We start from the raw sequence: 14398 nt of genomic DNA, 5'->3' as shown, positions 1-14398 counted from the left end.
TACAGGAGTTTGGTTAGGCCACAATTGGAGTACTGTGTGCTGTTCTGGTCGCCTCACTTTAGGAAAGATGTGGAATCTTTGGAGAGGGTGCAGAGAAGATTTACCAGGATGTTGCCTGGAATGGAGAGGAAGTCGTACGAGGATAGGTTGAGAGTTCTCGGCCTTTTCTCGTTGGAACGGCGAAGGATGAGGGGTGACTTGATAGAGGTGTATAAAATGATCAGAGGAATAGATAGAGTAAACAGTCAGAAACTTTTTCCCCGGGTACAACAGAGTGTTACAAGGGGACATAAATTTAAGGTGAAGGGTGGAAGGTATAAGGGGGATGTCAGGGGTAGGTTCTTTACCCAGAGAGTGTGGGGGCATGGAATGCGCTGCCTGTGGGAGTGGCAGAGTCAGAATCATTGGCGACCTTTAAGCAGCAATTGGATAGGTACATGGATGAGTGCTTAAGCTAGGACAAATGTTCGGCACAACATCATGGGCCGAAGGGCCTGTTCTGTACTGTATTGTTCTATGTTCTATCCGTAGAGACAGAATCAGAGGTAACATTTTGAGTCCAGTGACCTTCAGCAGTGCTACAACTCACAGTTTGGATATCCCAGCACAGCCAGGCCCAGCCTAGCCCAGTCCAACCCAGCCAAGCCCAGTCCAGCACATCACAGCCTGACTCAGCATGGCACAGCCCAACACATCCCAGCATAGTCCAGCCTGTCGCAGCCCAGCCAGTATACTAGACTGAAGAGCTGCTGCTGTGAGATTTGTAAAACCATCTGACCTGAGGCAAGTTGGTTTGATCATCAAGAATGCGCAGAATTCCATGTGGTTTGGCCGTGATAAGGTCTAAACAATTTTGTCGATCAGATACTGGAATGAAAGCCCAATCAATCTGTTCCTGGGAATATTCTTCCTGTGGGGAATACAGACAGGGTTAAAGTTAAATATCAAATCCACTTTTTCTAACGGAGTTAGAAATATACTTGAACTAACTTTGTAAAGATTCTAGATGATGGTTGAGTCATAAAGATTGTGCCTGGTATAATGCAGAATCATAGAACTTGAATGTTTCACAGTGCAAAGGAAAGCCATTCAGCCCATTGTGTCTGTACAAGCTCAATACTTGACCAATCAAAAATAAATCCTAAAGTGCATGCTTCTCTCTAGTACCTTTGCGACATGTTAAAACACCAAATATGCCAAAATTCATATAGCCAAGAATATTATACTAAGGTAAAGTATTTATTCACTGATTAACTGTAATTTGCAGATACACATTTTATATCATACACCTCCAACAATGCAATCTTCTTTAAGCTTATACTTATAGAAAAGAGTATTGAGGAGCCCCACTCAATACTCTCCCCTAAACAATAAACTAATATACTGTTAACAAAAGGGTTCTTGTAGAACAGTGTTAACATCCCCACCTTTGGAGCAGGAGACCCAGGTTCAAGTGCAACATCTCTGAACAGGTTGATTAGGAAAGTTTCTGTGCAGTTAACAGAGTTTACCCTGAATACAATGTTCCCCCGCTTCATAAACATATTCAGTTTTCCTATAAACAATGCTTATCCATTTCACATAGCAAACTATTCCATATTCTGGGCAGTACAGTGGCTCAGTTTTTAATGTTGCTGCCTCACAGGGCCAGGAACTCAGGTTCAATTGCACCCTCGGGCAACTGTCTGTGTGGATGAGGTCATAGCTTTGTTTGCAGTAGTTGTGTTTCTCTGTAGACGTTTTGTCGCCTCGCGAGGTGACATCGTCAGTGCATCTTCGATAAAAGGTCTGTGTGGAATTTCACATTCTTCCCATGGCTGCATGGATTTCCTCCAGGTGTTTTGGTTTCCTCCCACAGTCCAAAGATGTGCAGAACAGGTTGATTGGTCATGATAAATTGCCCATTGTGTCCAGGAATGTGCAGGCTAGGTGGATTAGCCAGGGGAAATGCAAGGTTACTGGGAAAGGATGGGGGGGGAGGGCGGGTCTGAGTGGGATGCTCTTCAGAAGGTCAGCGTGGAATCAATGGGTCATTGGACTGGGGTGGGCAAAGTTCAAAATCACACATCAGGTTATAGACCAACAGGTTTATTTGGATGTACTAGCTTTCTGAATGCTGCTCTTGATTCAGAAAATCCCTACAGTGTGGAAACAGGCCATTTGGCCCAGTAAGTCCACACCGACCCATCAAAGAGTAACCCACCCTGACCCATTTACTTACCTTTACCCCTATTGCCCCAGTCTACATGTCCCTGAATACTATGGTCAATTTAGCATGACCAATTCACCTAACCTGTACATCTCTGTGGGAGGAAACCGGAGCACCTGGATGAGACCCACACAGACATAGGGAGAATGTGCAAACTCCATACAGATAATTGCCCAAGGCTGGAATCAAACCTGGATATACAGCAATCTAGGTTTGCTCAGTATGTTGTTTCAGTTGCATGACACTCAGATCTTTTGCTATGAATTCTGTGTGTTATGATCCTGCTCTACTGCTACCTGATGAAGGAGCATGGTGGCTCAGTGGTTAGCACTGCTGCCTCACTGTGCCAAGCACCCAGGTTTGATTCCAGCCTCGGATGGAATCACCTGGTGTCGTGTGATTTTTAACCTGGGAAAATCAATGTCTTGGGATCTACAATTTCTAACCATGATTAGACAATGATGAAAGAGATTCAATCCGGTATGGCATAGTGCAGTAACACTGTGGTGCTGTGCAATGTGGTGTGGTTCAGTGCGGTACAGAACTGCATGGTGAGGTGCAGTACGGTATAGCTTTACAACCACAGCCGGCATCACTCTTACCTGTGATCCAAGATAAATTGTATATCTAGAACCAAGAATACCTTATTACTCTCACTTCAGCACTTTTCACCGGACTCTCCAACCACACTTTATATAATGAAACACTACTCTTCTCACCATGAATTCCACATATGACTACATTTTCTGGCAACACTCCTTCTGAATTACATGTATCCTGATCTCTCACCATCAAAGACTAACTTGCTCCAATACCTCTTAATGTTTTTACTTCTTTTCCTCCTGGCATATGTGTAAAGTTCACCCTCATAAGTAAATTCTTTAAAGCAATCTGGCATTTTCTTCTCAGCCAAACTAACTGAATGCAATACCTGAAATAAGACACCAACATCCACCACTCATTTGAGTCCAATAATCCTAAATCCAACCTGGAATTAAAGATTTTGATCCTGACAAGAGCTCCAATTTGTTATGGAGCTGACCAAACCCCTGCAAAATATATTAAGAAGATAGCCCAGACCCTAACATTTTTTAATTTAAAGGCAAGTGCCAGTGGTTGCATTCTGGATGCAATTCCATTGGCCAAGCTACCAGATTTGAAGCAAAACACACTTTATTCACATACTATAGTTAAAATACAATGAAAGGAAGAAGAAATTGTAATAACCTTAACTCTATTAGAAACTAACAAAATAACATAAATAGTAACTGTTCCAATATAGTAACATTAATAAACACACTCTTGGCAAAAGGCAAATTCAGTGAGATAGATGGTCTCATAAGCAATTCTCCGGTCCAGGAGGAAAGAAACATTAAGAGAGAACTCTGTGAGTAAGAGAGAGATAGAGAGAGAGAGAGAGTGAGAGAGAGAGAGAACGAGTAGCAGGGAAAGATGTACTGCAGCTTCCAAACACTGCTTCAAGACCCCAGACAACGTTACTGAAAAATAAAATTAAAAATCCTGATTCTGCGGGAGTTGAACCGTATCCATTCATGGTGCTTGTATTTTTGCAACTTTTAAAAAAAACCAAGGCCTCACAAACTGTTTACTTTTGTGTATCTAAGTAAACTGTTCAGCAACTCACTGTTAACCTTTCTTCATTAAAAAAGCTGACAAAATACACCTCTTAATGCCATAGTATTGTCATGCAGTGGAATGCAGTATGATGCGGTGCAACGCAATGCAATGCAGTGTTATGCAGCATGGTGGTACAGCATGGTGTGGTGCAGTGCAGTATAGTGTGGCATAATGCAGTGAAATATAGTGTGGTATGGCGCAGTACAGGACAGTGTGGTGCACTGCAACATGGCGTGTTGCAGTACAGTATGGTTGATGCAGTGCAGTTTGTTGTGGCACAGTGCAGTACAGTACAGTATGATGTGGTGCAGTACAGTACAGTGTGATGCAGTGCAGTGTGATGTCGTGCAATGCAGTGCAGTAAGGTTTGGTGCAGTGCATTACAGTATGGTGTGGTGCAGTGCAGGTGAGTATGATGTGATGCAGTACAGTATGGTGTGGTGCAGTGCAGTGCAGTATGGTATGGTGTGGTGCAGTATGGTGCGGTACAGTGCAGTATGGTATGGTGCAATACAGTATGGTGTGGTGCAGTGCAGTGCAGTATGGTATGGTGTGGTGCAGTATGGTGCAGTACAGTGCAGTATGGTATGGTGCAATACAGTATGGTGTGGTGCAGTGCAGTATGGTATGGTGCGGTGCCATATGGTGTGGTAGAGTGCAGTATGGTATGGTGCAGTGCTGTTTTGTGGTGCAGTACTATATGGTGTGGTGCAGTGCAGTATGGTAAAGGTGCGGTGCAGTATGGTGTGGTACAGTGCAGTATGGTATGGTGAAGTGCAATACTGTATGGTGTGGTGCAGTGCAGTGTAGTGTTGCATAATGCAGTGGAGTTTTGTGTGGTACAGTGTAGTGCAGTAGAGTATGGTGTGATGCAGTGCAGTAGAGTATGATGTGATGCAGTGCAGTATGGTGTGGTGCAGTGCAATATGGTGTAGTGCAGTGCAGTATGGTGTGGCATAATGCAGTGAAAAATTGTGTGGTATGGCGCAGTACAGGACAGTGTGGTGCACTGCAACATGGCGTGTTGCAGTACAGTATGGGTGATGCAGTACAGTTTGTTGTGGCACAGTGCAGTACAGTACAGCATGATGTGGTGCAGTACAGTACATTGTGATGCAGTGCAGTGTGATGTGGTGCAATGCAGTGCAGTAAGGTTTGTGCAGTGCATTACAGTATGGTGTGATGCAGTGCAAGTGAGTATGATGTGATGCAGTACAGTATGGTGTGGTGCAGTGCAGTGCAATATGGTATGTTGTGGTGCAGTGTGGTGTGGTACAGTGCAGTATGATATGGTGCAGTACAGTATGGTGTGGTGCAGTGCAGTATTGTGTGGTGCAGTACTGTATGGTGTGGTGCAGTGCAGTATGGTAATGGTGCGGTGCAGTATGGTGTGGTACAGTGCAGTATGGTATGATGCAGTGCAGTATTGTGTGGTGCAGTACTGTATGGTGTGGTACAGTGCAGTATGATATGGTGCAGTGCAGTATTGTGTGGTGCAGTACTGTATGGTGCAGTGCAATATGGTGTAGTACAGTGCAGTATGGTAATGGTGCAGTGCAGGAATGTGTGGTGCAGTACAGTATGGTGTGGTGCAGTGGAGTTTTGTGTGGTGCAGTGTATTGCAATAGAGTATGGTGTGGTGCAATGCAGTAGAGTATGATGTGATGCAGTACAGTATGGTGTGGTGCAGTACAGTGCAATATGGTATGGTGTGGTGCAGTATGGTGTGGTACAGTGCAGTATGGTATGGTGCAGTACAGTATGGTGTGGTGCAATGCAGTATTGTGTGGTGCAGTACTGTATGGTGTGGTGCAGTGCAGTATGGTAATGGTGCGGTGCAGTATGGTGTGGTACAGTGGAGTATGGTATGGTGCAGTGCAGTATTGTGTGGTGCAGTACTGTATGGTGTGGTGCAGTGCAGTATGGTAATGGTGCTGTGCAGTATGTTATGGTGCAGTGCAGGAATGTGTGGTGCAGTACAGTATGGTGTGGTGCAGTGCAGTATTGTGTGGTGCAGTACTGTATGGTGTGGTGCAGTGCAGTATGGTAATGGTGCTGTGCAGTATGTTATGGTGCAGTGCAGTACAGTATGGTGTGGTGCAGTACAGTAGATAGAGCATGATGTGATGCAGGACAGTATGGTGTGGTGCTGTACAGTGCAATATGGTATGGTGTGGTGCAGTATGGTGTGGTACAGTGCAGTATGGTATGGTGCAGTATGGTGTGGTGCAGTACAGTATGGCATGGTGCAGTGCAGTATTGTGTGGTGCAGTATTGTATGGTGTGGTGCAGTGCAGTATGGTAATGGTGCAGTGCAGTATGATGTGGTGCAGTACAATATGCTGTGGTGCAGTGCAGTATAGTGTCGCATAATGCAGTGGAGTTTTATGTGGTGCAGTGTAGTGCAGTAGAGTATGGTGTGATGCAGTGCAGTAGAGTATGATGTGATGCAGTACAGTATGGTGTGGTGCAGTGCAGTATGGTGTGGTGCAGTGCAGTACAGTACAGTCTGGTGCAGTGTGGTACAGTATGTTGTGGCACAGTGCAGAATGGTGTGGTGCAGTACAGTATGGTGTGGTGCAGTGCAGTATGGTGTGGTGCAATGCAGTATGGTGTGGAGCAGTGCAGTATGGTGTGGAGCAGTACAGTATGATGTGGTGCAGTACAGTATGATGTGGTGCAGTGCAGTACAATATGATGTAGTGCAGTACAGTATGATGTGGTGCAGTACAGTATGGGGTGGTACAGTGCAGTACAGTATAGTCTGGTGTAGTGTGGTACAGTATGTTGTGGCACAGTGCAGAATGGTGTGGTGCAATGCTGTATGGTGTGGTGCAGTACAGTATGATGTGATGCAGTGCAGTATGGTGTGGTGCAGTACAGTATGATGTGGTGCAGTGCAGTACAGTATGATGTGATGCAGTACAGCATGGTGTGGTGCAGTACAGTTTGGTGTGGTGCAGTGCAGTACAGTATGATGTGGTGCAGTGCAGTACAGTATGATGTGGTGCAGTACAGTATGGTGTGGTGCAGTGCAGTACAGTATGACGTGGTGCAGTACAGTATGATGTGGTGCAGTGCAGTACAGTATGATGTGGTGCAGTACAGCATGGTGTGGTGCAGTACAGTATGGTGTGGTGCAGTGCAGTTTGGTGTGGTGCAGTGCAGTACAGTTTGGTGTGGTGCCGTACAGTATGATGTGGTGCAGTACAGTATGATGTGGTGCAGTGTAGTACAGTATGATGTGGTGCAATACAGTATGGTCTGGTACAGTGCAGTACAGTAAGATCTGGTGCAGTAGTTTGGTGTAGTGCAGTACAATATGATGTGGTGCAGTACAGTATGGTGTGGTGCAGTGCAGTTCAGTATGGTGTGGTGCAGTGCGGTACAATATGATGTGGTGCAGTATAGTACGGTGTGGTGCAGTGCAGTTCAGTATGATGTGGTGCAGTACAGTATGATGTGGTGCAGTACAGTTTGGTGTGGTGCAGTGTACTACAGTATGATGTGGTGCAGTATAGTTTGGTGTGGTGCAATACAGTATGATGTGGTGCAGTGCAGTACAGTATGATGTGGTGCAGTACAGTTTGGTGTGGTACAGTGCAGTACAGTATGATGTGGTGCAGTACAGTATGGTGTGGTGCAGTATAGTACGATGTGATGCAGTGCAGTTCAGTATGATGTGGTCCAGTACAGTATGGTGTGGTGCAGTGCAGTACAATATGATGTGGTGCAGTACAGTACCGTGTGTTACAGTGCAGTATAGTGTCACATAATGCAGTGGAGTATGGTGTGGTGCAGTGCAGGTGAGTATGATGTGATGCAGTCCATTATGGTGTGGTGCAGTGCAGTACAATATGATGTAGTGTAGTACAGTACGGTGTGGTGCAGTGCAGTACAGTATGATGTAGTGTAGTACAGTACGGTGTGGTGCAGTGCAGTACAGTATGATGTGGTGCAGTGCAGTACAGTATGATGTGGTACAGTACAGTTTGGTGTGGTGCAGTACAGTATGGTGTGGTGCAGTACAGTATGGTGTGGTGCAGTGCAGTACAGTTTGGTGTGGTGCAGTGCAGTATGGTGTGGTGCAGTACAGTATGATGTGGTGCAGTACAGTATGATGTGGTACAGTACAGTTTGGTGTGGTGCAGTGCAGTACAGTAACTTGTGGTGCAGTACATTACAGTGTGGTGCAGTACAGTATGTGGTACAGTACAGTTTGGTGTGGTGCAGTGCAGTACAGTATGGTGTGGTACAGTGCAGTACAGTATGATGTGGTACAGAACAGTTTGGTGTGGTGCAGTACAGTACGGTGTGGTGCAGTGCAGTACAGTATGATGTGATGCAATACAGAATGGTCTGGTACAGTGCAGTACAGTATGATCTGGTGCAGTACAATTTGGTGTGATGCAGTGCAGTACAGTATGATGTGGTGCAGTACAGTTTGGTGTGGTGCAGTGCAGTATGGTGTGGTGCAGTACAGTAACCATGTGATACAGTGCAGTATAGTGTCACACAATGCAGTGGAGTATGGTGTGGTGCAGTGCAGGTGAGTATGATGTGATGCAGTCCGGTATGGTGTGGTGCGGTGTGGTGCAGTGCAGCATGGTGTGGTGCAGTGAAGTATAATACAGTCTGATGCAGTGCAGTATGTTGTGGCACAGCGCAGTACAGTATGGTGTGGTGCATTGCAGTAGAGTATGATGTGGTCCAGTACTGTACAGTGTGATGCAGTGCAGTGTGATGTGGTCCATTACAATACAGTGTGATGCAGTGCAGTGTGATGTGGTGCCATGCACTACAGTAATGTGTGTTCCATAATTGTGTTCTCACTCCTTGAGATTGACTGAGTACCATTGTTTAAAGAAGTTGTTTTAGGACACATGAGGAGTCTTCCAGAGATAGCAGTTAATAAAGTACAGAGTATATGGACTGTATTAATAGTGGCATAGAATACAAAAGTAAGGAGGTTATGGGTTGGGACCTGGGACTTCGATGTTGTGGCCATTTCGGAGACATGGATAGAGCAGGGACGGGAATGGTTGTTGCAGGTTCTGGGTTTTAGATGTTTCAGTAAGAATGGAGAAAATGGTAAAAGGAGGGGGGGGTAGCATTTTTAGTCAAAGACAGTATTACGATAGCAGAAATGACGTTTGAGGACTCGTCTATTGACGTGGTACAGGCTGAGGTTAGAAATAGGAGAGGAGAGGTCACCCTGTTGGCATTATCTATAGGTCTCCAAATAGTTCCAGAGACGTAGAGGAAAGGATAGCAAAGATAATTCTGGATAGGAGCGGGAGAAAAAGGGTAGTTCTTATGGGGGGCTTTAACTTTCCAAACATTGACTGGAAATACGATAGTTCGATTACTTTAGATGTGTCCGTTTTAGACCAGTGTGTGCGGGATGGTTTCCTGCCACAGTTTGTAGCCAAGCCAACAAGGGATGATGCCACATTGGATTGTGTACTGGGTAATGAATCTGGCGTCAGATTTGGAGGTAGGTGAGGACTTTGGTAATAATGACCACATTTCGTTTATGTTTACCTAGCGATGGAAAGGGATCGGTATATAACGCAGGGTAGGAGCTATTGCTATGGGAAAGGCAATTATGATGCAATTAGGTAAGATTTAGGATACATAGAATAGGGAAGAAAACTGTGGGGGATGGGCACAATTTAAATGTAGGGCTTATTCAATGAACAGCTACTTCATGTCCTTGTTAAGTGTGTACCTGTCAAGCAGGGAGGAAGTGGTCAAGCGAGGGAGTTGTGGTTTACTAAAGACGTTGAATCCCTTGTCAAGAGGAAGAAGAAGGCTTATATTAGGCTGAGACATGAAGGCCCAGTTAGAGCACTTGAAAATTACAAGTTAGCTAGGAAAGACCTAAAGAGAGAGCTAGAAGAGCCAGGAGAGAAAATGAGAAGTCATCGGCAGGTAGGATCAGGGAAAGCCCTAACACTCTTGAAATGTATATCAGGAATAAACGATGACTAGAGAAAGATTAGGGCCAATCAAGGATAGTTGTGGGAAGTTGTGTGTGGAGTCTGAGGAGATAGGGGAAGCCCTAAATTTTTCGTCAGTATTCACACTGGAAAAAGACAACGTTGTTGAGGAGAATGCTGAGATACGGGCCACTAGACTAGACGGGATTGAGTTCACAAGGAGGAGGCGTAAGCAATTCTGGAATGTGTGAAAATAGGTAGATCCCCTGGGCTGGATGGGATTTATCTGAGGATTCTCTGGGAAGCCAAGGGAGAGATCTTTACTTCGTCATTATCTACAGGAATAGTATCGGAAGACTGGAGGATAGCAAAAGTTGTCCCATTGTTCAAGAAAGAGAGTAGAGTGAACCCTGGTAATTATAGACCAGTTAGCTTTACTTTGGTTGTGGGTAAAGTGTTGGAAAAGGTTATAAGAGAGAGGATTTATAATCAGCCAGAGAGGAATAATTTGATTAGGGATGGTCAACATGGTTTTGTGAAGGGTAGGTCATGCCTCACAAACCTTATTGAGATCTTTGAGATGGTGACCAAAAAGGTGGATAAGGGTAAAGCAGTTGACGTAATGTATATGGATTTCAGTAAGGTTCCCCACGGTAGGCTATTGCACAAAAAATAGAGGCATGGGATTGAGGGCGATTTAGCAGTTTGGATCAGAAATTGGCTAGCTGAAAGAAAACTAGTGGTTGATGGGAAATGTTCATCCTGAAGTTCAGTTATTCGTGGTGTACCACAAGGATCTGTTTTGGGGTCACTGCTGTTTGTCATTTTTATAATTGGCCTAGATGAGAGCGTAGAAGGATGGGTTTGTAAATTTGCGGATGACACTAAAGTCAGTGGAGTTGTGGATACTGCTGAAGGATGTTGCAGGTTACACAGGGACATAGATAAGCTGCAGAGCTGTGCTGAGAGGTGGCAAATGGAGTTGACTGCAGAAAAGTGAGAGGAGATTGACTTTGGAAGGAGTAACAGGAACAAAGAGTACTGGGCTAATGGTAAGATTCTTGGTAGTGTAGATGAGCAAAGACCTCAGTGTCCCTGTATATAGATCCCTGAAAGTTGCCACCCAGGTTGAGAGGGTTGTTGAGAAGGCATAGGGTGTTTTAGCTTTTATTGGTGGAGGGATTGAGTTTCGGAGCCACGAGGTCATGGTGCAGCTGTACAAAACTGTGGTGCGGCCATACTTACGTACATTTCTGGACACTGCATTATAGGAAGGATGTGGAAGCTTTGGAAAGAGTTCAGAGGAGATTTACTAGGATGGTGCCTCATATGGAAGGAAGGTCTTATGAGGAAAGGCTGAGGGACTTGAGGCTCTTCTTGTTATAGTGAAGAAGGTTGAGAGGTGACTAAATTGAGACAGCTCAGGTAATCAGAGGGTTAGATAGGATGGGCAATGGGAGCGTTTTTCCTTGAATGGTGATAGCTAGCACAAGGGAACATAGCTTTAAATTGCGGAGTGATAGATATAGGACAGATGTCAGAGGTAGTTTCTTTACTCAGAGAATATTAAGGGCATGGAGTGCTCATCAACTTAATGGGCATTTAAATGGTCATTGGGTAGCCGTATGGATGAGAATGGAATAGTGTGGAACAGATTGGTTTCACAGGTTGGCGCAACATTGGGGGCCGAAGAGCCTGTACTGTGCTGTGCTGTCATGTTCTATGTTATATTGACTGTATATAGGACATCCAAAAATACAACGAATCTTTACTGTTTTATATATGTCTGGTTTTATATTCTCGCCCACCACCCATCTTTGCACAATTACATTTTTTAAAAGTTTACTGCTGGATGATGAAAGAAATTGAGGGTTTGGTTCAGAGAAAGAAGGAAGCATATGTCAGGTATAGACAGGGTAGATCGAGTGAATCCTTAGAACTGTATAAAGGCAATAGGAGTATACTAAAGAGAGAAATCAGGTGGGCAAAAATGGGACATGAGATAACTTTGGCAAATAGAGTTAAGAAGAATCCAAAGGGTTTTTACAAATACAGTAAGGACAAAAGGGTAACTAGGAAGAGAATAGGGGCCCTCAAAGATCAGCAAGATGGCCTTTATGTGGAGCCGCAGGAGATGGGGGAGATTCTGAACGAGTATTTTGCATCAGTATTTACTGTAGAAGAGGACATGAATGATATAGAATGTAGGGAAATAGATGGTGACATCTTGAAAAATGTCCATATTACAAAGGAAGAAGTGCTGGATGTCTTGAAATGCATAAAAGTGGATAAATCCACAGGACCTGATCAGGTGTACCCTACAACTCTGTGGGAAGCTAGGGAAGTGATTGCTGGGCCTCTTGCTGAGATATTTGTATCATCGATAGTCACACGTGAGGTGCCGGAAGACTGGAGGTTGGCTAACGTGGTGCCATTACTTAAGAAAGGTGATAAGGACAAGCCAGGGAACTGTAGACCAGTAAGCCTGATCTTGGTGGTGGGCAGGTTGTTGGAGGGAATTCTGAGGGACAGGATATACATGTATTTGGAAAGGCAATGACTGATTAGGTACAGTCAATATGGCTTTGTGCATGGGAAATCATGTCTCACAAACTTGATTGAGTATTTTGATGAAGTAACAAAGAAGATTGATGAGGGCAGAGCAGTAGATGTGATCGATATGGACTTCAGTAAGGCGTTCGACAAGGTTCCCCATGGTAGACTGGTTAGCAAGGTTAGATCTCACGGAATACAGGGAGAACTAGCCATGTGGACACAGAACTAGCTCAAAGGTAGAAGACAGAGGGTGGTGGTGGAGGGTTGTTTTTCAGACTGAGGCTTGTGACCAGTGGAGTGCCACAAGGATTAGTGCTGGGTCCTCTACTTTTTGTCATTTACATAAATGATTTGGATGTGAGCATAACAGGTATAGTTAGTAAGTTCGCAGATGACACCAAAATTGGAGGTGTAGTGGATAGCGAAGCGGGTTACCTCAGATTACAACGGGATCTTGATCAGATGGGCCAATGGGCTGAGAAGTGGCTGATGGAGTATAATTTAGGTAAATGTGAGGTGCTGCATTTTGGGAAAGCAAATCTTAGCAGGACTTATACACTTAATAGTAAGGTCCTAGAGAGTGTTGCTAAACAAAGAGGCTTTGGAGTGTAGGTTCATAGCCCCTTGAAAGTGGAGTTGCAGGTAGATAGGATAGTGAGAAGGCATTTAGTATGCTTTCCTTTATTGATCAGAGTATTGAGTACAGGAGTTAGGAGGTCATGTTGTGGCTGTATAGGACATTGGTTAGGCCACTGTTGGAATATTGCATGCAATTCTGGTCTCCTTCCTATCGGAAAAATGTTGTGAAACTTGAAAGGGTTCAGAAAAGATTTACAAGGATGTTGCCAGGGATGGAGGATTTGAGCTATATGGAGAGATTGAATAGGCTAGGGCTGTTTTCCCTGGAGTGGTGGAGGCTGAGGGGTGACCTTATAGAGATTTACAAAATTATGAGGGCCATGGATAGGATAAATAGACAAAGTCTTTTCCCTGGGGTGTGGGAGTGACGAACTAGAAGGCATAGGTTTAGGGTGAGAGGGGAAAGATATAAAAGAGACCTAAGGGACAACGTTTTCATGCAGAGGGTGGAATGTGTACGGAATGAGCTACCAGAGGAAGTGGTGGAGGCTTGTACAATTGCAACATTTAAAAGGCATCTGGATGGGTATATGAATAGGAAGGGTTTGGAGGGATATGGGCCAGATACTGGTAGGTGGGACTAGACTGGTTTGGGATATCTGATCGGCATGGATGGGTTGGACTGAAGGGTTTGTTTCTGTGCTGTACATCTCTATGACTCTATAACTATCTTTAAGTTTTTTAGTTAACCATGAATGTTGAGTCGTCCCTTGGAATGTTTATTTCTTGTCAGAATGTATTATTACTGCTAATTCTGTAATATTCCCTTAAATATGTCACATCATCTGTATTGATTTATCCTTAAATCTAAAGTACCAGTTCACTTTATCCATCTGTGCTTTCAAGCCGTTGTAGCTGCCTTGATTTACGTTTAAATGCCTGTGAAGGATGCAATGTTGTTGGCGATGTAAACACCTGTGTATATTTATAGACAATAGACAATAGGTGCAGGAGTAGGCCATTCTGCTCTTTGAGCCAGCACCACCATTCAATATGATCATGGCTGATCATCCTCAGTCAGTATCCTGTTCCTGCCTTATCTCCATAACCCTTGATACCACTATCCTTAAGAGCTCTATCCAACTCTTTCTTGAAAGTATCCAGAGACTTGGCCTCCACAGCCTTCTGGGGCAGAGGATTCCACACACTCACCACTTTCTGGGTGAAGATGTTTCTCCTCAACTCTGTTCTAAATGGCCTAACCCTTATTTTTAAACTGTGTCCTCTGGTTCGGGACTCACCCATCAGCGGAAACATGTTTCTTGTCTCCAGAGTGTCCAATCCTTTAATAACCTTATACATCTCAATCAGATCCCCTCTCAGCCTTCTAAACTCAAGGGTATACAAGCCCAGTCACTCCAATCTTTCAACATAAGATAGTCCCGCCATTCCGGGAATTGACCTCGTGAACCTA

The 14398-nt window shown here is 44.5% G+C and overlaps 1 protein-coding gene across 1 annotated transcript in view; it reads right to left on the bottom strand.

Annotated features, from left to right (window-relative positions):
- The window catches only part of LOC122562332 (unconventional myosin-XV-like), a 447653-nt gene that overhangs the window by 328051 nt on the left and 105204 nt on the right, over nucleotides 1–14398 (bottom strand). The window contains exon 13 of the mRNA XM_043715207.1: nucleotides 779–910. Coding sequence (XP_043571142.1) covers nucleotides 779–910 — 132 coding nt within the window. The remainder of the gene's footprint in view (nucleotides 1–778; nucleotides 911–14398) is intronic.

Source organism: Chiloscyllium plagiosum, chromosome 24 (assembly GCF_004010195.1).
Source record: "Chiloscyllium plagiosum isolate BGI_BamShark_2017 chromosome 24, ASM401019v2, whole genome shotgun sequence".
NCBI lineage: Eukaryota > Metazoa > Chordata > Chondrichthyes > Orectolobiformes > Hemiscylliidae > Chiloscyllium > Chiloscyllium plagiosum.
The sequence above is the reverse complement of the archived record's forward strand: the minus strand, read 5'-3'. Positions and strand labels throughout refer to the sequence as shown.